Genomic DNA, 23,850 nt, shown 5'->3' on the forward strand with positions numbered 1-23,850 from the left:
TAAGCTGCCAGCTAAGTCAGGGACTGTACTAAAAATGAAGACGGTTTCATCTGAGCTATGTAGCACTTAATCTTGTTAAATGTGTGTGTGTGTGTGTGTTTTAATTCAATAGCTATATTAAATCTCATCTTTCGAATTCTCACTCCAGTCTTCACCTCAGGGTAAAGATCATGTAACACCAAGAATAAGGTTAAAAGTTAAATAATTACATAGACAAGTTAAGGATTCTGCTACGCATATCAAATCAAAGGCCAGCAAAATAAGTCAACAGAATATGTATTCTATTTCTCCCCTCGTTTTTCTTTTTTTGCTTTTTTTCACCTTGTGTTTCCCTTTACATATTTCATAAATAAGTATATTATAATATCAATAACATGAAAAGTCTTATGTGGTGTGTACATTCGTATGTGATTCTGCTGATGAACAATAATGATGAACAAGAGCCTTGGTGGAGCAGTGGGCTAATGCCTCCTTAAGTAACACCAGCTGCCTGCAATTAGTGCAGGTTCGAGTCCCACCAGGCTCAAGGTTGACTCAGCCTTCCATCCTTCCGAGGTAGGTAAAATGAGGACCCAGATTGTTGGGGGCAATTAAGCTGACTTTGTAATAATGCCGCTTGGGGGTGTGTGAAAGCCCTAATAAGCAGGCATATACATAGAATGAAGGCTACTGCTAAGCTTGTAAGCCGCCCTGAATCTTCAGAAAAGGGCGGGATATAAATGGAATTTTTTTTAAAAAATAATGACAAAATATAGAGTAAAACCACAAAATCCAGTTTTAAAAAATGTGGGAGGTAATTGGAACATAGTTTTTTTTAAAGATGTATCATATTGCTTGTAGTTTATAGTGCTGTAATCCCTGGTCTCTCGAAATTTACAGTTTCTGTTTGTTTTTCACACAGCGAGAAAGCACAAATATGGAAGTGTGCACACTAAGAGCAGCTTTAAACTCTTTAATATGTCTAAGAAATAACCAGCTGCTCTCTTCATTTACAGAAATTCAAGACTCCATGGAGAAAATTTTTTACTTCTATGCCAGTCTATGCAATCATTGTTGCAAACTTCTGTAGAAGCTGGACTTTTTATCTGCTCCTTATTAGTCAACCTGCTTACTTTGAAGAGGTGTTTGGATTTGAAATAAGTAAGGTAATTTCTTATTACTTGAAATTTGAACTGGCATATTGTAAAGGTTCTTGGATCTCGACATAAAATATATGGACCGTCCTTAATATTCACTAGGCTTCCTATCCCGCCATTTTAAAAAAAGATTAAACAAGATAAATAAGCAAGAAGCTAGCTTTCGTGAAGCAAAGCATCATCCTTAAGCATAATTGTGACCTCCCGTTTAGACTACTGCAACGCTCTCTACATGGGGCTGCCCTTGAGGACCACCCGGAGGCTTCAGCTGGTGCAGAATGCGGCCGCGGGAGTCGTGATGGGGGTCTCCCGATACTCCCATGTAACACCTCTACTCCGCGAGCTGCATTGGCTTCCGGTTGCCCTTCGGGTGAGATTCAAGGTGCTGGTGATGACCTATAAAGCCCTAAATGGCTTGGGTCCGGGATATCTGAGGGAACACCTGCTGCCGGCATCAAGCTCCCTTCGTCCTGTGCGCTCCCACAGGGAGGGCCTTCTCAGGGTGCCGCCGGTTAAAGATTGCCGGCGGGTAACACCCAGGGGTAGGGCCTTCTCAGTGGGCGCGCCTGCCCTTTGGAACCAGCTGCCCATGGAGCTGAGGACTGCCCCTGACCTCCGTTCATTCTGCCGGGACCTGAAGACCTGGCTCTTCGAGCTCTCTGGCCCAGGCTGAGAATTTTTTAATTTTAATTTTAACTGGGTTTTTATTTTTTCTCAGGGTTTCATTTAATTTTTTTTTAATTTGTTTTTAACTTTTGTATTGATTTTCTTTTAAATATCCTGTAAACCACCCTGAGTCCTTCGGGAAAGGGCGGTATATAAATCTAAATAAATAAATAAATAATCTGTATTTTCAACAGTGTTTCTGATTCCCATGGAAGCCAGAGAAAATCTTAAAAAGTAAAAAGTGGGTAACCATTGTGTAGTGATCTGTGTGTATGTGTGTTTTGCTTCCCCCTCCCAACAGAATGGCAGTGCCCCTAAAATGATTTGAGGGGCTTGACACAGTCCCTAAGGTATTATCTAGAAAAGCCAGTTCCTTTCTTGCCATGGTTGTTAAATGAATCACTGCAGTTGTTAAGTTAGTAACACGGTTGATAAATGAATCTGTCTTCCTCTTTGACGTTCCTTGTAAGAAGGTTACAAAAGTTGATCTCATGATCCCGAGACATTGCAACCATCATAAATATGAGTCAGTTGCCAAGTGTCTGAATTTTGATCACATGACTGTGGGGATGCTGCAATGATCATACGTGTGAAAAGCAATCATATTTTTCAGGGCCATTGTAACTTTAAACAGTCGTTAAATGAACTGTTATGAGTTTGTTTATCTGCTAATCCCCCCATCAATCCATTTATTCTATTAGAACTTCTTTATTAAAATTTCTGATTTTAGGTGGGAATGCTGTCTGCACTGCCACATTTAGTGATGACCATTATTGTGCCTATTGGGGGACAAATTGCAGACTTTCTAAGAAGCAAGCAAATTCTTTCAACCACTACTGTCAGGAAGATAATGAACTGCGGAGGTAAGTTTACTTGTTATTAAAAGGCTTGTTGGAACATCCTACAAATATTGCACTGGATAAAATATCAAATTCACAACAGGTTCACATAAACTGATGGAGCACAAAATTGCTTTGCTTGTAACTGTTACACCATAGAAGTACCAGCATAACCAAAACAGCCAAACACTGAACATGAATTTGGGTAAACTCTGGGAGACAGTGGAGGATGGGGGGGGGGGTCCGTGGTGTTGCAAAGAGTTTGACATGAATTAGCGACTCAATAACAACAGCAGTTTCAAAAATCCTTGATTGTACTTGGACCATGATAGTCAGTCACCACTGATGTTCATTAATATCCTAGAGAAAGAGCTAGGGTTATAGTAAGATAAATAAAGTTCCAGTTAAGCTCCACCTGTATTGAATTCATGGATTACAGAATCATAGAATTAGAAGATATGATAAAGGTAATTTAATCCAACTCAGCTCAGTGAAGTACGCAGTAAGGTGTCTGCCAGATGGCTGTTCACCAATTGAACAGAAAAGAAGATATGTAGCTCAGGGTTGAACTATGGGAATCTTTGGTGTTCTCTGAGCATGGCTAATTGCTTGCAGACATTTCATCACCCAGCTAGATAACAGCATCAGTGTGAATAAGTGTGGGGTTTACTGCCTATTTATATACGATAGCTTGCCCTGGCAGTTTTGATCAGGATGTAGGGGTTTTATAATTCGTGGGCTGCTATGCATTTTATTTTCTCTGTTTTAAGTTCATTTTAGTGGTTGTATATATTGTATATATACTTTTCCTGGCAACAATATGGAAGCAGCTTATCACTGTCTTCTTCCAACACCTTTTGACTTTCCAATCCATTCTACAACTCCATTGTTTACTGAAGTCTCTCCTCTATGTGCTAACCAAATTTATTCTGCTTAGCTTTCTGAAACAAGCTAAGACTGGCTAGTTGTTCTACCTAGCTGTACTAAATGCTCTGAAAGAACAATAAGCACTATAAAGTTTTTTTAATATAATTATTATTATTTTCTCCAAGGGTTTGGAATGGAAGCAACCCTTCTCTTGGTAGTTGGATATTCTCATACCAGAGGTGTGGCCATTTCTTTCCTTGTTCTTGCTGTGGGGTTCAGTGGATTTGCTATATCTGGTAAGTTAATTTCTTTATCTTTATATTCCATTATAATAAACAAGATAAGATGAGAAATAAATACAGAGCTTAGCTTCTGGAATTCTTTTACTAAGGTAAAGGTAAAGGTTCCCCCGCACATGCGTGCTAGTCATTTCCAACTCTAGGGGCCTGTGCTCATCTCCGTTTCAAAGCCGAAGAGCCAGTGCTTGTCCGAGGACGTCTCCGGGGTCATGTGGCCAGCATGACTAGACGCCAAAGGCGCACTGTAGTGGTCCCTATTTTTCTACTTGCATTTTTATGTGCTTTTGAACTGCTAGGTTGGTAGAAGCTGGGACGAGTAACAGGCGCTCACTCTGTTATGCGGCACTCGGGATTCAACCCGCCAAACTGCCGACCTTCTGATCGACAAGCTCAACGTCCTAATCCACTGAGCCACCGCGTCCCTATTTACTAGCAATGGGCATAGGAAATATTTGCATTTTCTTCTGCATATTGTAACTGGATGTGGTAATATGTTGTAACTGGATGTGGGTATGCATCACTGTGTCTCTTACTGCCTATGTCTACCAGAAAGCATGTGCTGGGCTGCACATACTTCATTCTGGTGCATGTGGCTGACAGCGAGGAATAAAGTGGGCTTTAAATAGGGCAGTCACAAAATTCTCGTGCTACAGTCTCTCTGCAGTCTCTGGACTATCTGTCAGACAAATTTTTCTCTGGCCCACTTCTTCCATCATATGAATCTTTGACCAATGTGTTCCACCATATGAAACCATTAGTTCAACCACAGAGGGTAATTGTGCTGACACATTCTGAATCCCTTTACATATTACTTTCCAGAATTGGGAAAAAAAAAGGAAAGAGCAAATTAGGGAAAACTCATGGAACACTCTGGATACTAACCATAGAAGTAATCTGTATTTCTTTATTTCATTTCTTTATGGATAATATATTGTGTTGTATGTATTTCTGTTTTACCCTCATGTTGCATCTGGATATATTTTGTATCAGGAAGTGTAGAGTGAACTCTATATACACAACCCTGGATCTTATGGAGGAATGGCTTTAGAATGCAGCAGTCACCATTTCTAACCACTATCTGATTACTTCTCCCATTCACATGTATTTGAGATGTTTTCTGCAGTGCCTGCCAGATCCATCCCTATCTTTCTTTGGCGAGCTGCTCCCACTAGGCCAGGGGTAGGCAACCTCAGCTCTTTTTTGACTCATGGACTTCAACTCCCAGAATTCCTGAGCCAGCTTGGCTGGCTCAGGAATTCTGGGAGTTGAAGTCCATGAGTCATAAAAGACCCGAGGTTGCCTACCTCTGCACTAGGCCATCTTTGGTCCTGTTCCTTCCATTTTCTCAAAGTTCTCTTACTGGTGGATAGACAGATCCTGAGCTCATGCATATAATTTATTTCCAACATTTCACTGAGTTGGAAAGAATATAAATGGATCGAACTGAATTGAATGTCATCTTAAGGTTTACCATGAATGTTTTTTCTAAACATAATAGGTAAAACAAGCATTTAGTGGCATATTCTTTTTCTATGGCTCTGTTAACAAGCATTATTTTATATTACAGGATTCAATGTCAATCATTTAGATATTGCTCCGAGATATGCCAGTATCTTAATGGGGATTTCAAATGGAGTTGGAACATTGTCTGGGATGGTGTGCCCAATAATTGTTGGAGCAATGACAAAAAACAAAGTAAGTTTTGCTACATTACAGTTTCCAAAAGTAGTTTTGGTTATTATTAATCTTGAAAAAAACAGTATTCATGCTCCAATCTGATCAAACACATTATCACATGTCACAAGTATAAGTGGTGTAAGTTCACATGTTATATTTCACAATAAAAGTGAATTCTGACTAGCTTCTTCACCTTATGATATTAATGAAAATCCATGGTGAATAAGATGAGAAATAAGGATAACATTCCTTGGGTATTTTTTTAAAAAATATTGTCCTTATTTTCTCTTAAGATCTTTCAAGTTTTTCAAGCTAGTTCTCCCTGTTACCCCTTACTCCTTAAAAGTGCATTTTCTTCTTCCTTTGAACAATAGTTAGATACAGTTCCCTAAAAATAATTATAAGCCCAAAGAATCCCCAACAGCTATTTTGATAGTGTGACCTGAGCCTCCCATGCTATTTTGATGGCCCCATTTTTTTTGTCATAGACACGCGAAGAATGGCAGTACGTCTTTCTTATTGCTGCTTTGGTCCATTATGGGGGAGTCATATTCTACGGAATATTTGCTTCAGGAGAAAAGCAACCATGGGCAGACCCTGAACAGACAAGTGACGAAAAATGTGGCTTCATTCACGAAGATGAACTTGATGAAGAAACAGGGGACATTACTCAGAATTATGTAAATTATGGTACCACTAAATCTTACGGTGCTACAACCCAGGTTAACGGTGGCTGGCCAGATGGCTGGGAGAAGAGAGAAGAATTTGTACAAGAAGAAGCACAAGACTCATATAGTTACAAGGAAGGAGAAGATTATTCATAACAGGCCTATGTTGGGTATATTTTGTAGTGTTTGTGATTTATTCATTGTGATTGTTTACGCACGCGTGCACCACACACATGGACACCAATGTGACATAAACATGTAAACACATATCAGACAAGAAGGTCTTACTATAAAAACCAAGAAATACTACCATTCAAGTGCAATATGTATGAGTTTGTGACATTTCATCACTTCCATCTGGGTGTCTCCATGCTATAAAGTTTTAAGGGTTATCTGGTCAAAACTACACAGAAAACTAGGTCTTTGCAGTATAAATGAGTGAGAAACTCAAAACTAAGGAAAAGCACAACTACCATCCAAGTTGGGAGATCAAATGTTCAGTTTAGAAAGCCGAATCTTCTTGATCATTTAAAAATGCACTTGCATATCGTATTGAAAGAGAACAAAACATTGTTGTGTGTAGGTTTACTTGGTACAATGTAAGAAATGTATGGTTGGTCAAAATCAAGTATTTCTTATCGAGTAAGACTTTCATTTTAGCTCCAGTTCAAGTCCTTTAAAGAGAGTTAAATTGAGACTTTACAGAGCAGTTTAAAATATAATGTTTATTGTGATTATATACCATGAGGCTATTTTATTTTTGTTAATTGGTTGCTTTCATTGAACATTTAGGCACAAATTTTTCATTTCTGTTATTTGCAGGCCAATACAGCAGTTGTTTTTGTCAGGTTCTTCCTGATAGCTATCAATCAGTAAATATATATATAAATAGATATTTATTTATTCCACACAGAATAAATAAGCAAGATGAAAGAGTATTTCTTACAGTTATTGTTTGTATAAATTATTAGCCATAATAAATCTTATGTTCACCCAGACAAATCCAAAGAAAAATATACTGCAGACACATAGCCCTAGAAGAAACAAGTATTTCTTTGAAAGCCTTTTAAAGTAAATGCAAGAAAAAGAAAATAATTATTTGTTTAATTCTGGATAGTTTTTCATGTTTTCAGAGGTTGTGCCACAATTCTATAAATAAAGTCATAGTTTATTGCAGATGCTGTATAATGACAGAAAATAGTGCTATTTTAAAGATTTCTGAATTTTAAAATAAATTCTATTTGTCTTGCAAACCAATAGAACTATAATGGACCCACAAAGTAGGAACAGCCATTTCCACAGTGAGCCCAAAGTGGCAAACCATGGGGGCTGGGCTGAAGAAGAGGTTAATTTTTACAGTGCTCAAGTGCAATTCTAATTTCTCCAAATCCAATGGGAGGTTGGGTGCTGGCTTCATTGGGGTATGGATTGCAGTTTTGTGTCTTGTCCAGAAACCCGAGACCATGGAAGATCTCTAGGAGGCCCACCAAGCTTTTGCATGTGCAGGCTTGCATTTGCTTCAGTTGAGGAGCAAGTCAGAATATGTGCATCTGTTATGTGTGTGTGGACCTGCCATTCCCATTGAAGTGACTAGGGAAGCCCAAGAAAATCAGCTCTGTGAATGTGGAGCTCCGAATCAAGGCCTTGTATTTCTTAGAACGTTCTTCAATAAGAATTGTAATGTTAGTGTACCAAGCAATAAGTGCCATGTACTATTAAGTGCATGATCTTTTAATCTTTGTTACTGTCACTACTGAGCTTGTAGTGGATCCTTGAGACAGTTTGGGTTAATACATTTTACAAAAGCAAAACAGACAGGACTAATCAACAATGAAAAGTTCATTCTGCTATTAGACCACTTAATGCTCTAAAACAAAAAATATCCATTTCCCAGCTCCGATGAAATGATTAGTGTTGTATGTTAAAAAGCCATTTCGGGTTTGTGGATCTGCTCCTTGTTTTGTGCTAGTATTTTAAGGCCCTGCTACTGCAATATACAACTCAAGGATCTTCTCCACCTCCTCTTTTCTCCTTCTTCCCATCCCTCCCCTCCTTCTCTTCTTGTACTAAACTTACCCCTACTTTTATCTGGAGAGAGAGAAAAAAAGTCAATTATATATTTTGCTTTGTGCCTCAAAGTGATGTAAAATGTGGCCATAGCTTTTGCTGTGAAAAGATGTGGACTGTGTCACTTTTGTTGCTGCTAAAAAAAGTGTTAATAAATGCTCTATTTATCCTTTTATATATAAAGACAAAAATATTTGGGTGTTTTCTTTCAACATGTTTTTCTGTGTCTTGGTTCTTAACTATTTTGCAAAACTGAATTGCCACACATAACTCCCCAGGACTATAACACCCCAGGGCCATTTCTTTCCAGTTCTATTTTTAGGAAGGAAAACAGACACTTGTGTCTCTCAAGTGGTTGTATACAGTAACAAACTATTCATTGTATGCTGAGTTCCGGTGGAATATCTAGGCATTGAAGCTCTGCCAAATGAAACATCCCAACATTTCTCCCATCACTGGTTCTTAAGTCAGTTCATCACATTGTAACCTACCAGCGCTTCCTTAACAATTCCAAACTGGTTGATGGCAGAATCAGATATATTGGCCTTGTTTGCTGATTAGCCACCCTAATCCAAAATAGATTCTTCCTGTTATCCACTTATGTAGAAAAGCTCTAAAATCAGTGTTTCTCAAACTTGGCAAACTTTAAGATGTGTGGCTGGGGAATTCTGGGAGTTGAAGTCCACACACCTTAAAAGTTACCAACTTTGAGAAACATTGCTCTTAATCAGGGATCTTCAAACTTAGCCCTTTTATGACTTGTGGACTTCAACTCCCAGAATTCCTCAGCCAGTGTGACTGGCTGACGAATTCTGGGAGTTGAAGTCCACAAGTCATAAAAGGGCCAAGATCCCTGCTCTAAATGATGCATAACCCAGAGTGAGTGAGATTATGCCCCAGGCAAGTCTAAAGTTATCTAGGAATAAACTAATTTTTCCGGGTAAGCTAACTCCCTTGTGTGAATTACATACTGGAAAGTTGGTGGCTTCTGACTTGGCAGAGACAATCTTATTGTAGTCTCCTTGGTAAGGCTTACCATTTACCCCATGATGACCCAGAAGAAGGGAAAGAAGCAGAAGGCTGTGTGGTGGATAGATTGGCCAGGCTGATCAAATCTACCTATGGAGGTGCTGAAGTTAATTGTGCTATCATGGATTTCTGTAATTATTTTCACCTCTAGAGTTAAAAACTTTTAAAAGGCCAAATACAGGGAAACAAAAGCTTCCCACTTTATTTTGTGATGTCTGGGAGAATTAAAAATGCCTGTCACAGGATAGATCCAGCCATCTCGGGTTATGAGCTGCTAGACTTCAAAACTAGTCTGTTGACAGTAGAAGTGGAAGGATTGAATATATCACACCAGGTCTATATTATTCTTATTTTTGTTCAAATTAGATCAAAAGGTAGGTCTTATATAATTGGCTAATTTTCAAGTATTTTATATACTGTGTATATCTGTGTGTGTGTGTGTGTGTGTGTGTGTGCATATGTGCGTGTGTGTGTGTGTGTGTTACCAGAATTCAGAGTTCTGCCTATTTGTTCATAGTTTTGAAATATTAGTGCTACTTAAAAAGAATTTCATTCAATGAATTATCTGGCAATATTTTTTCACATGGCACTGTTCATCTTCAGTGCAAATTCATATCTTTCGCTTACAAATGTACCTTCAGCATGGATTTTGCCATTTCAAAAATAAATAAATAAATAAATAAATATCCACCCTTCTGGCTCGTGAATTGTGAAAATACAATAAATGTCAATGGGTAAACTAAAAAAAAAGAACCTCTATTCAGCTGAATAACACTGACAGAAGAGTATCTATACATCAAAATGAAATTCTCTTTGCGATCTGAAGAGTGAAAACAAATACTGGAAGCAAGAGAAATGCCATAGAGGAAAGCTTCTATATTTGAAAGATCAACTCCTGGCCCTGTCAGAGAGAGATAAAAAAGTGTTTCTTTTTTTCTTTTTAGGGAGAGTGAGGGGGTGTTAGCTCTGAAGCAATTTGAAAATCAAGCACACATTCCAGTCCAAGTACCAAATCAACACCCTAATAGCAGCTTCATTACATTTTATATCAGGATATAACAAAATGTTAAAAGTCCATAACAAAATTGCATCACTGTATGTTTCATTAGAAGCTACAGTAAATAGCTAATCCACTCCAAAATATTTCAGACTAAAAATATAATCTGATTAGAATGGAATTTTAATGTCATTTGTAGATAGATAATTGGAGTTTCATTTTTCCTTCTCAGCCACTATTGATCTGATAATTTAAAAAACAACAACACTGGCATAAACATTTCCTAGGTAATCTTGCAGTATTAGTATGGAAGGAATTTTCAGCTTAATCACAGTATCTTAGTTTCTCCTTGTTCCACTGTCACCTAATTAGAATTGTCTATTTATGCATATGTGTTCTGTGTGGTTATTTAAGTAAATCTGCAGGGATCAAATGTCTTAAGCTTCTGGAAGCAGAACACCAAGGTTCACGGCGCCATCACCCAAGGCTGTTTTCATTGTACTAAAACCTCATGCAGACTGTTATGCTGTAAATTCAGAAATGTGTGGAAGTTAAAAACTTAGTTCTGCCCTTTATCATTTTATTATTAATTAATAAAATATTGAAAATATTAAAGCTATTTTCAGGGGAAATATTATTTAAAGCAAAGTAAAGGTAAAGGGGTGAAGGAATCCTTGTGGATTTTTACTCCGCTTGTTGTTGCCGACTATAGGGGGCATTATGAAGTGTGGTTACATTCCTGTCAAAGCAGTAACTATCTACTCACATTTACATGCTTTTGAACGATAGGTTGGTGTGAGAACAGGAGCTTACCTGGTCATGTGGTGCTCAGGTCTTGAACCTGGGCCACCAGGTTCCAGGCAGCAAGCCCAACGACTTAACCACTCAGACGCTCCTATTATTAAAGTAAACCACTCTGATATCAGCAGGTAAGAGTGATGAAACATTTGTGGCCTTCTGTTCACTCCTCTCTTTTTTTTCTTACTTTTCATACAAGTTCATCTAGCAGACTATAGTGAAGTGATGGAAAAGATTGGAAACTGTTGGATTCAGTTTAATCTGTCAGATCTCAGATTTAACTTGAATTAACTCTGTATGGAAAGCCAAGATTAGGCAAGAAGATTCTGTAAACTGTGTAACCAGGCTAATGTATGGCACAGGCAACTGACTGATAGTACTCTGGCTATTGGGGTACAGTTTTTATTTTTACTTTGCCTCTCTTTCCAAGGGAAAATAAAGATAGCCTTAAAATGAAGCTGATTTTTTAAAAACTGGAGATTCTTCCTGTTCCTAACTTCAAACCACACTAATAAGCTGTAAATCTAACCTTGTATTAAATCAATACCTTTAGGTGTCAAACTCAGCAATTAATTTCAGCGATTGATTATACCCCACAGAGTTAAAAATTAAAATGTATAAAGAGCTGTTTCTTTTCAATCAATTTGTGTAACAATACAACCTTTTCCTCCCCTTCACTAATAACTTTTTCAATTATCTTTTCTGGTTGTTTTTTTTCAAAGATGTAGCCAAAGAAATGGGTTAAAAACCTGTAAATTTAAGCAATAAATTCATCCACATAAATGTTTAAAATAGCTTTCTCCTCCTAGTTAGATTTATGCGTCTTCCACTTCATTTCATTATGCTGGTTTTTGAACATTGCATGAATAGCTGTTTCTTCAAATAATGTTGAAGGGAAAGTAGGCAAAACTGTTGTATATATCAGCTGTTTAAAAAAGAAACCAAGGGCAGAACTGAATAAAAAAGGAAATATGCTTAATACTATAGATGCTGAAAGACAGGTCCCCCCCCAAAAAAAGGAATCTGATGTTTTCAAACAGGTAAATGTTATTAAAAGGCATAAGTTTTCCTGTATGTACTACAATGGACCAATGCAATAAACCCCTTATACTTATTCTATACAGGTAGTCCTTGATTTACGACCACAGTGGAGCCCAAAATGGTCATTGCTGAGCAAGACAACTGTTAGATGAGTTGTGCCTCATTTTATGACCTTTTTTGCCACAGTTGTTAACTGAATCACTGTAGTTGTTAAGTGACTCATGCGGTTGTTAAGCAAATTTGGCTTCCCCCTTTGCTTGTTGGAGCCAGGTGGGAAATTTACAAATGGTGTTCACAAGACCCTGGGACAGTTATAAATATGTGCCAGTTGTCAAGCACCTGAGTTTTAATCATGTGACCATGGGTTGCTGCAACAGTCATAAGTGTGAAAATTGGTTATAAGTAACTTCAAACAGTCGCTAAAGGAATGGTGGTAAGTCAAGGACTATCTGCACTAAAAAGAGGTAGCATTTTTTTTCATTTTGAGAGGATGCCACAAGAGGGACAGCTGGCACAGTTGTGTTGTCACCAAAACATATAGGGCCACCAATTTCAGATCCACCCCCACTCCCCAACTGGATGGATGGGGATGGATGGTTGCAGAACTCGGTTGGCTCAGGGTAACAGAGATGGAGTGTTGTTTGTTACCACTTTCTAGCTTTACTCTGGAATGCTGGTAAAATGGAGAACCTAAGCCTTGATTTTAGCTGAAATCCTATTAGGTAGCTGAAGGATCTGTAGATAAGGCTGGAAATGATGCCTACACGATACCCAGGACTTCTTCTGTGCGTAAGTTTAGGATGATATTATGCTGATGGCATAGTATAGTTGAAGGAAGCTTCTTACTTGGAAGATTTTAAAATTCCATTCTTTTGGCTGACTCTGACTCTGCTGAATATTAGTTGGCAATGCTTTTCTGCCACCAGCAGCCCTGGGACCATATGTCATTTGTAGAGCAATGTAGCCAATCTCCCGGGAGAGATGTGGTGAAGTCATTCTGTCATATGCAACCATTAATTTAGCAGGGATTGCCTGCAAAGTGCGAGAAGATGCAGATGGATGAATTATTGATTTACACTTGGGACACTGATTGCAATACATTCGCAGCTCATCTTTAAAACAACAACCACAACCCTGTGTCTTTTTCCCCCTTAAAAAAAAGGGGAAAAAAAGTAACAGCCACTCCCAGGCAATAACATTAGCACAGAACATAGACCAAGGATCTGTTGTTTCTGCTGTCCCCAGGCCACACAATCTACAGGGCAGGATTTGTGATGATCATTTCACGGAAAATATTTTATCAAAAGCAATCTCATTCATATTTTCTTTAATCTGGCAAGTTTTGGGGCTTTGTAAAAAACAGCTTAGCTTACATAACAATGCATTTGTAAATGAGTTTACAAGATCTCTAATTTGTCTCTGTCTCCATTTCCTGATGCGGAAACCATAGACCAGCCAGTGAAAAAGTAAAAAGGAGGGGAAGAAATGGAAATAATCTTTCCAGAAAAAGCCATCATATGCAGCAGAAGTTGAAACTCTATCTGCATTCTTGTAATAATGGAGATGAGACATCTTGTGGTGATGCATAGCATAAAGCTTACAACTCTTATAATTCAATAGGCTGACTGTAATTAGAGTTCATCCACTCACACACACACACACACACACACACACACACACACACACACAAACACACACACACACACCCTAGAGCTGTTGATGTGATGGTCCCTGGAGTAGAGAAATATAGCTGGAGTAGAGAAATATAGCTGCAATACTCAGCGAGATGCTGAAATCTCTGCTATTGTTAGTTACTCCTAAAGGAAGCTCGACTGTGCCTTTTTGCTCATTTTGTTGCTTGAGAAACAATTAGTTTCAAAGAGCAACCTTTAAAATTCATTCAGCAGGACAGCTCACCACCAATGCCTCTGCTCCAGATATTCTCTCATTATACTCTATCATTTTATCACATTCTACCAGTATTAGCATTTAAATCAATCAATATGCAGTCAGTATACTACGTCTCTCTACAATGGTGTGATACGTATAATTTTTAAAAATGCTGTGCATTTTTAAGCTTTCTTGAGAATAGAAATACCAATTGATGTCAGGGAAAAAAGAACATGATAAAAAATCAAAGATAATATTGATTCTTTGTCCATATGTATGTCATTTTTTTTTCTCCAAGAGGTTGAACCATTTGATTGACTAACTATTCTCCCACAATTGTTCCTGGAAAGGACAGGCAATGTACACCTGCCCTGAAGAGAAGTAATGATTCCTGTTAAAAAAAGTACTTGGGGAGGGAAAAATAAGAGAAAACTATTTCCCTTATTTCATATTTCCAACCTGAAGTAGAAGCTTAAAATAGGATTTAGAGATCTTGGAGGACCAGGGTAGTGAAAAAAATAAAATAGGCATTCTCTGATTAATATAATTTAATTACAATCTTATAATGTAAATCTTTGGTTTACATGTAGTACTGAAGCCTTCAGAGACCAGCCTAACCTCTCGATAATAATCACTGTTACAATGCATCCAATTAGCCATGAATACAAATAGGCACACACCCAGTGGTGGGATTCAACCGGTTCGCACCACTTCGGCACAACCGGTAGCTAATTTTTTGTTGCCCAGGCCCAGAATGGATTTCCAGAAGTGGCATCCACACAGAGAACCAGTTGTTCACATAACTGAATCCCACCAGTGCACACACACCACCATTTTAGGAGGAACAGGGAGAAAACATGGAATATTATGAGCCTGGTAAGACATGTTCACATTAAGTGCTTCAGTCTTACACACTGAGAAGATGGACTTTGATTAGACAAAAGCCTGAACTTGTTTTGTGAAGATCTGATAAAATCACAAAAGAATTTTATATTCACAATCTTAATTGGTATGCATAGGCATGTAGGCAATGAATGTATATACAGTAAACCCTCTGCTGGAAAACATGAGAAAAACTTTTCTCCTGCAAAATAGATACATTTTTAAGGATATTTTTTAGGCAACAGTTGATATATTAGACTATTTCAAAAGGATTATTACTTTGCAGATTCTCCTCTTTCTATTGTACCCTGTTCATCTACACTTTACTGGTTCTCAATTTCTTCTTCCTGTTCTCAGATGTTTCATGGCAACACATAGATGTGATCAACATATAGCCCTTCCAACACAATTACTATTATATAGTATACAGCAAAGGACAAATAAGTACACAGAATTCTTTATTCTCAGTTCAGGCCTTAACTCAGTATTTGAAATGTTCATACTGTATATTTAACTATTTTGAATGTACCAAATATGCACGTTTGCATATTTGTTTCCATTTCCAGTTCAGTGAATTGTACCATGCAAGAAAGAGTAATGTTACAGAATAAATTCTTATATGATATCAAATGCATAGTTGGGGCAAACCCTTATTGACAGAATTAGTCCATTAATAAAATTCATACAGACATGACTGATGTTCCAATAATTTGATATTGTCACTAATCAGAGAAGTGTGGAATCATATAGTTGGAAGGGACTTTATAACAATTATCTTGGCCAACTCCCTGCTCAGTGCAAAAGATCACCCAGCCTTTGTTTTTTGTTGTTTTTTTTACAAAAAAATCCAGTGAAGGACAATTTCTGACTTCAGAGGGTTTTTTTTTAGAAAGGTAAAGGAGTCTGCAGATTTTATTCTGCTAATCGTTGCGGATTATAGAGGACAGTGCTCCACTCCGTTTCAAGGTCATTTAGCTAGCACTGTCTGAAGACATTTCTGCAGTCATATAGTCAGCATGACATCACAGAGCACTGTTACCTTCCCACTGAAGTGATACCTATTTTTCTACTTGCATTTGCATGCTTTCAAACTGCTAGGTTGGCAGGAGCTGGAGCAAGGACTGGAGCTCACCCCTTCGTGTCATGCTTGGGTCTCGAACCTGGGCTGCCAGCTTTCCAGCCAACAAGCCCAGCATCTTAATCACTGAGCCACTTCAGATGCCCACCTGTTTTATTAGATGACAACTCATACCAACAAGAAATTACTCATTATACTTAGACTGAATTTCCTGCCTTATGATTTTAAACCATCCATTCTGATCCAGACTACTAGATCAATACAGAATACGTTTTCTCACTCGTCTAGACCAGAGGTCCCCAACCTTTTGGGGACCAGGGATCAGTTCTGTGGAGAGAGGTTTTTCTGTGGACTGGAGGGTGCATGGTTTTGTGGGGCTTTGCTTGTTTGTGTGGCCCGATTGCTGGCACGCCGCAGCCTGCTACTGGTCCACAGACCGGGGGTTGGGGATCCCTGTTCTAGACAATACCTGCCCTTCAAATATTTGAAGACTATTTTTATATAGTTTTATTAGTATTCATAGAGTGTATCTATGAAAATGAAACAGCCTTATGGCTTTGTCTTAATACAGGTCTTCACTGTCAGAATTCTTAGTCTGATTCAGGTAGGTTTATTATCTACCTATTATCCATTATTCTGACCATCTGACCATCCACTCACTCACTCACTCACTCATCCATCCATCCATCCATCCATCCATCCATCCATCCATCCATCCATCCATCCATTTATACATACATACATACATACATACATACATACATACATACATATCTTGGATTATGAGGGCAGGAACCTTTTTCTTGAGCCAGGTCATTCCAACTCCTTGTTAGCATCAGGTTGCAGACTAAACCTTGGTCTGTTGCCCAAGAAACACAGTCAGCCTTCATCTCTTCATTCATTCTGCTCATGCCCTGCTAAGCCTTAAAGGCTCCATCAGCTATACAATATTTTGAAGAATTTATCTCTCTTTCTATACTGAATATACATTGAAGATGTTTATGTATAAAAATGGCTTAATTATAAATGTGTGCACCCATGTGTGTAAGCAGCAGTATTAACAGCAGTATTTTACTTGTTTTGTAATACAAAGAAACAATCAAGTTCATGGTATGATACAAATTAATAACAATGGAATAATCAATTTAAATCATTTTCTTATCCCAATGCTACCATAATTTAAATTGGTACTGAATACTGTCATTGAAAAGAAAACTTCATAAAAGTCCTGCAAAAAAAGGCATTTTGTGGGGACTTTTTTAAACATCAGGAAATCAGACTCCAGGTGTTATTTGAGGAAGAGTCCATTCTAAAGATTAAGAGAGAGATAAGATATTTATCTTCCTGTCTGGGATATAAATAATTAACTATATTTTTCACGATTATGTGACAGTTTCAGCCTTGGCAAATCCTAGCATGATCAGGTCAGCCTAGTTATTAAGGAACTCATTTGGCCTAGGGCTAAAGTAAAATTATTGCTTTTTCCTCAAGGCGCCATCTCAACTATTCAAGAAGGCAGACACCAGCACGTCTCCCTTTGCAATAATATATAATGCCTAGAAGGATGCTGTTTCATGTTGAATTGAATTTTCTCCCTCAAAGTTCTCCTTTTCAGTTTGTGAAGATGAATAACTTCTGAACTCTTCATCCAATATTGTTGACTGGGCACTGTCACCTGCTTGCATTCTTGAATTCAGTATTCGGAAATTTCATATGGACAATACTTAGCAGTGGGCATTCAGTGTTATTTTGCAGCATAACTCACAGACTAACGAGCATTTTCTATCTGGCTTGTGAAAGAAAACATTACGCAATGAATTTTTACTCTGGTGCACACAGCTAATTATAACATGCATGTAAGCAATGCTAATTAGGAAGAGCAAATGTATTCGTGATTTCTTATGGTCCCTTAAGACACATATGAAAACAATGGTTGGAAAAGTTTGGATTATAGAGATTAAGCAGCAATCTTTTGTTCTTTCGTTTTGCTTTTTTTTTTGGCCTTTTGTACGGTTCTTTGCTTTTGACTGTTTTTAACAACTTGTATGCCAGAAGGTTAGGTGACATATTATATTTATTCATCACATTTATACAGCCACCCATAAGACCTTGCAATTCTGGATGGTGTACATAATAAAATGAGCCAAATCCACTAAAATCATTAAAAAATACAACCAGAATAAATTTTGTAAAAATAAACAATATGATGAGAAAAAGATATAAAGAGCGCATTCCAATTACAGGTGGTCCTCGACTTACGACAGCTCATTTTGTGACTGTATTTATTTATTATTTGTTATTTGTTATTTATTTATTGTTTTATCATAGAGAATAAAATACCAAATAATAAAACAAAGAAACAAACAAAATGAAATAAAAGAAAAGCATGCATTCCACCCTATCAACAACAAAAAAGGGAAAAAAGGAGGAAAAAGTGGTCAATTAATGTTAACATTTAACATATAGGACCCACCCTGGCTGGGTATTGAAAGAAAAGAGAAAGCAGTAAATTCTTTTCCTCTTTTACAAATATATACGGGGTATACACATACATACATACATACACACACACACACACACACACACACATGTGCACGTGCACACACACAGACTCATATACGAAGAAAAAGCAGTCAACAGGTTAAGCTAAACATTACATTTCACTAATCTTCAAATCCCATCTGTTATTATATTTAGCACATAGAACATCCACAAACGGTTTCCAGTCTCTTATAAAGCTGTCCAGTCCATTATCTCTAATCAAAGTAGTTAATTTCACCATCTCTGCTAGTTCAGTCAATTTCAGAATCCATTCTTCAACAGTTGGCATCTCTTTCTTTCTAGTGTTTGTCAAGCGACCATTCGTATTTATGATCCAAAGTTCCAGCTGTCTCCCCTCCCTGCTATCATGTGACCGCATTTTGAGCATTCACATCTATGGCACACATATTGGGCACTGGCATTTGTGATCCACATTTATGGCCATTTGAAAAGTCCCACTGTCACGTCACTTGTGATTTATAACACTTTTGCTGAACACCAGCGTTTACCTCCAGTTTTCATAGCATACTTTCTAGTTCCCAACCCTGTAGCAAATGCTTAACAACCACCCCAAAAAGGGCAGCAAAACTGGGTCAAACATTTGATGTCCTGCTTTATGACCAGCATGACTTATGACCATAACGGGCAGTTCATTATGGTTATAAGCAGTGGTGGGATTCAAATAGGTGAACAACTGGTTCTCTGTGTGGATGCCACTTCCGGAACTCTATTCTGGGCCTGGGCAACAACAACAACAAAAAAGTTGAATCCCACCACTCATTGTAAGTCGAGGACTATCTGTAATCATGATATAAGCATCTAGCAGGCTCCGCTCTATAGCAGGATCCCCAGATCAGCTGGCAAAACTATGTTTTAAGGGACTGCAAGGAATGCATGTAAATAATTTAATTGGAATAAGATTTTTTTTATGTGATATCCAATTTTTTGATAAACTAGGAAAGGTCATTTGAAGAGAGTGGCAATCAAACTCTTTGCTTGGAATTCATTACTCAATGTGTTAGGATCACCCAACTTTGGAATATTTTTACCTTGTAACACAACTAATGGCATTTGGATACCTTCTGAGAATTCACTAGCTTTATGTGCATTTTCTATGCATTAGAACAGGGGTGTCAAACTGCCAGCCTGTGGGCCAGATGTGTCACCAGGAAACCACACCCACCCCATTGCTGGCAATAGTGAAAAAGCTCCGATATGTTGCACGATGTCACATGATGTCACGAGTTTGACATGTCTGCATTAGAAGAAACACAATGATTTTTTATTTCTCCCTCAACTGTTAACAACTGCTGTGGTGATCACATTTTGCATATCCAACATCAATGATAATTTGAGAAACAGCAAAACATTATAGCAAGCTATGTCTGTGTTCTCAATGCAATATGTTTCCTATGCAAGACTGTATCAATTTGAGTGATAAAATCATTTTTTAAAAGGAGGTTCACCACAATCTTTAACCTTCTCCATTATATTGAATTATTTAAGAAAAGGACAAGTGGCCCTTCAAATGCTACTGAACTTTAAATTATCTGAGCTATAACTGGTAGTTCAGTGATTAATAAAACCAATGAACTTGTCACAAACGTCCTCGATGATGAAGCACAAACACGGCTAAGGAACGAGTGACGAGGTTTATTCTTCCAAAACACAGCAAACCGCATTAAAGTCAGCGTTGGCAGCATCCTGCTCCAATGCTCTTTTATCATGAGGACACGCCCCAACCCCACCCCTCCAAAACAAACCGGCATCCGCCCGCCACTTCATAAAGACCCCACCCATCACCCTGCACGCTGGCCACCCTCCGCGCACATCGTTGGAGCCCGTAGGGCCGTCTACCAGGTAAGCCTCATACTGCCCCCTCCTTATGCCACCCCAGCCGTCCCTTCACTGCAGTCACGTGCCCCCCTCCACCGGTCTGTCCTACCCCACCACCCGAAACGCGCCCCCCCCACTGGTCTGCCTGAAGGCCCAGACAAAGAAAGGGGTAGTGCAGGCATGGCCACCAACCAGCTGGCGGCTGCCTGCGGCGGTCCAGTCCATCCGGCTGCCTCTCTATCATCCTCTTCCCGCACTGGTCTCAGCTGTACACGAGCCGCACACCTGTTCTGCACAGGCGCATCCATCAGCCGATCAGTGGGCGCCTGGGTCGTTCCTGCAGTTTGGGCGCCAGTACAGCTGGCGGCTCCGGTGCCGGCCGCTCGGGTGCCACGCAGCCATCCTGCACAGGCGCGTCCATCAGCTGGTAGGTAATCACCTGGTGTTGCTCCCGCTGTCTGGGCGCAGGCGCCGGCAGCAGTTCCAGTGCCAGCCACTCAGGCGCTGCGCAGCCGGCCTGCGCAGGCGCAGGCGTCAGTTGACTGGCGGCGAGCCGCTGCAGCCTCAGTGAGTTGAACGCTGTACCCGGTTGGTGGCGATGGGGGGGAGCCACTCCTCTGTGCTGGTGCGGGGAACGGCGTCTGGAGACAGGAAGAGGACACCGGAGCCCGGCCGGCGCGTCGGGGACAGATGGGCTGGCGCAACGAGGTGTCCCTGATGGGTGGCAAGCCGGTAGGGCTTGACAGAACTACAGTGACCAGGTAGTTTGGTTAAAGATGTGATCAAGGTTCAAATCTCCACTTAGTTATAAAGAGGATGACTTTGAATAGTTCCCATCTTTCAACCCAGCCAACCTCACAGTATAGTATGAAGATAATATTAAGGGTCAGGCCTCTATACCAGGGCCTTTCAACCTTTTCACAGGTTGTACCACTTTTAGGATATGGCAGTATTCGAGTACCACCAGTTTCCTAGCAAGGTGTCAAAAACGTGATGATCAGGAAAAAAAATGAAAAAAAATGATAAAGTACAGGTACAACAGTTCACTTACTGACAGTTTGGAGTTACAGCGGCACTGAAAAAGTGACTTATGAATATTTTTCACACTTATGACCATTGCAGCATCCCCAGGGTCATGTGATTTATGTTCGGACACTTGGCAACTGATTCTGGTAGATGCACCCAAGAACTTTGAAGCAGTTTCGTTGGGATGTTTTTGATCACCCCCCTCCATAGCCCAGATTTGGCACTGAGCAACTGCCACCCCTTCAGGCACATGAAACAGTGGCTGGCGTCACACCAGTTTGACAATGACAATGTGTTTCACGATTCTGTTACAGGGTGGCTTCATTCCCAGGTGAGAGATGTTTTTGCAGAAGGAATTGTTCTGTACCAGCCTGCTACCGGCCCTGCAGATAAGGCAGGGACAACCCCTTTTACAAGAAGGCAAGAGGCTGGAAGTAAGCCTGCCAAATTTATTAACATAAAAACATAAACAGAGCAAAGAGAGCAAAGAGAGCAAAGAGAGCAAACACAAACCATGAAACAGGAACTATTCAAATGGTTGCCTTCAGCAAACCAGCCCTCCCACGCATTCCCCTTTTATACAGTTCAGGGTGTGGCTTCTCTCTGCCTCCTTCCGAGGTGCCCCATTGCCTTCCTCTGTTTACTCCTGATTGACTGCCTCCTGCGTCGGGCGTCCTTGAACAGGGCCAGCTGTGGGTCATCTTCATCCACGCTGTCAGGCTCACACAGCTGGGTCTGCGTCGTGACCAGGTGGGAGGGGCCTGGCTGAGGCCTTGCTCTCATCAGCAAGCTCTCCAACACCCCCTCCTCCTCCTCCTCTGAATCGTCCAACCCAACTGCCAAACCCACAGGCTGACCCTGAATCACAACAGGAATTTCAAACCTTATAAGATGTTACAACAAGTGCCTTTGCAATCCACAAAATAATATTATTGGACAACTTTCAGGTTACGATCTTATGAAGCAATTTTTTTTTATTTCTGATGGTAGAGTAGAGTAGAGTAGAGTAGAGTAGAGTAGAGTAGAGTAGAATAACAGAATTGGAAGGGACATTGCAGGTCATCTAGTCTAACCCCCCGCCCAGGCAGGAGACCCTAAAATTTTTCTTGAAAGCTTCCAGTGATGAAACTCCCACACCTTCTGAAAGCAAGCTGTTCCATTGGTTGATTGTTCTCACTGTCAGAAAATTTCTCCTTATTTCTCTCGAACAGTTTCCATCCATTATTCCTTGTCTGGCCTTCAGGTGCTTGGGAAAATAGGTTGACCTGCTCCTCTCTGTGACCGCCCCTCAAATACTGGAACACTGCTATCATGTTAAACAAATACACTAGAGACTTTGATAAGTAAATAAAGAAAATCTTGAAATGCATTTTGGATATGGGTGTAAGCAGAATTGTAGTGGCATATCTTTGTTTCTTTTTCATTCATTTCTAGACTCATTCAAGATATGGTATTAATTTTACTCTACATTTAAATCATGCTCTTCATAGAACAGTTAGTTGCCTCAATTTGTCTATTGGAGTTTTTTTCTGTCTGTGCTGTTGTCTGCTTTAAGTGACAACTGAGAAAACCTCTTCCTCGGAGACATTATAATTTACAGAATACTTTCTCCAGGTTCATTTCTTTGATTTCCAAATAGGTTTTGTCTATATTGTCAACTGATATTATGTTGTGTTTGCATTGCATCTGTTTTTCATTATGTTATCATTTTTTTAATTATAACCAGTTGTATGGGAGTCTGGCATAACTTATTTTTAAAGCTGTGTAATAAACATTGCTCTTATTTAACTTACAAGCATTCGTACCTAATTGTCTATGTAGTTAGATAGCATATAAAAACCAGAGACCTCTATTTATTTTTGCAAATTCCTGTTTTAACAGGAATGTTGATCATGTGAACAGTTTTCGCATCACAAATACCTTGCAATCTAATGCAACTATCCTAAATTTGCTTTTTCTTGTCTATGTCTGAGTGCAACTCTTATTATCTTTAACTAGCTACTACATTGGTTCTTGAGTGAGAAGACAGACTAAGGAATCTGGAATTACTGATCATGTTTTCGTGATCAAATAAAGCAAGGTATATTTTTCTGACCATACAGATGTTTATGATTTGTAGAATTATTATGGAAAGATTTATTCTCTGTAGGCAGGATTAGTCATGAGGACCAATGAGTATGAATAGCTTCTGACAGTGGGTTCTTGAAAGAATGGTATTATCTTGTTGCCTGGTGAGAATCACTTCTGTTTGGTTATTGGCGATTCAGATTTGAAAATAACATGATTCAACCTGTGTTTGCTATTTGAAAGCAAATCGGATTGATTCCAGCCACTTCAATGGAGCAAAAAAAGAGAGTAATTTATAGGCTATACTGGGAAAAACACCAATAGTGCTGCATTCTTTGGCAGTAAGGGATGAAAATATCAGAGATGATAAATACTTTAAAGAGGATTAACCACCGCACATTTCTTCTGAATATCTCTGAAAGAGTTTTGAAATATTTTCCCTGACT

At 39.2% G+C, this 23,850-nt stretch overlaps 2 protein-coding genes across 2 annotated transcripts in view; one reads left to right on the forward strand and one right to left on the reverse strand.

The window, feature by feature from the left end:
- Window positions 1–6,308, forward strand: part of SLC17A6 (solute carrier family 17 member 6) — a gene marked incomplete at both ends in the record, with an annotated part of 68,341 nt that extends 62,033 nt beyond the window's left edge. Inside the window, 5 exons of the mRNA XM_081315407.1 lie at window positions 996–1,145; window positions 2,533–2,665; window positions 3,694–3,804; window positions 5,375–5,502; window positions 5,973–6,308. Of these exons, the coding sequence (XP_081171533.1) occupies window positions 996–1,145; window positions 2,533–2,665; window positions 3,694–3,804; window positions 5,375–5,502; window positions 5,973–6,308 (858 nt within the window). The remainder of the gene's footprint in view (window positions 1–995; window positions 1,146–2,532; window positions 2,666–3,693; window positions 3,805–5,374; window positions 5,503–5,972) is intronic.
- Window positions 1–23,850, reverse strand: part of LOC308668492 (uncharacterized protein) — a gene marked incomplete at its 3' end in the record, with an annotated part of 620,085 nt that overhangs the window by 263,209 nt on the left and 333,026 nt on the right. The window lies entirely within an intron of this gene.

Source organism: Vipera berus, assembly GCF_964194415.1.
Source record: "Vipera berus genome assembly, chromosome: 1".
In the NCBI taxonomy this organism is placed as follows: Eukaryota; Metazoa; Chordata; class Lepidosauria; order Squamata; family Viperidae; genus Vipera; species Vipera berus.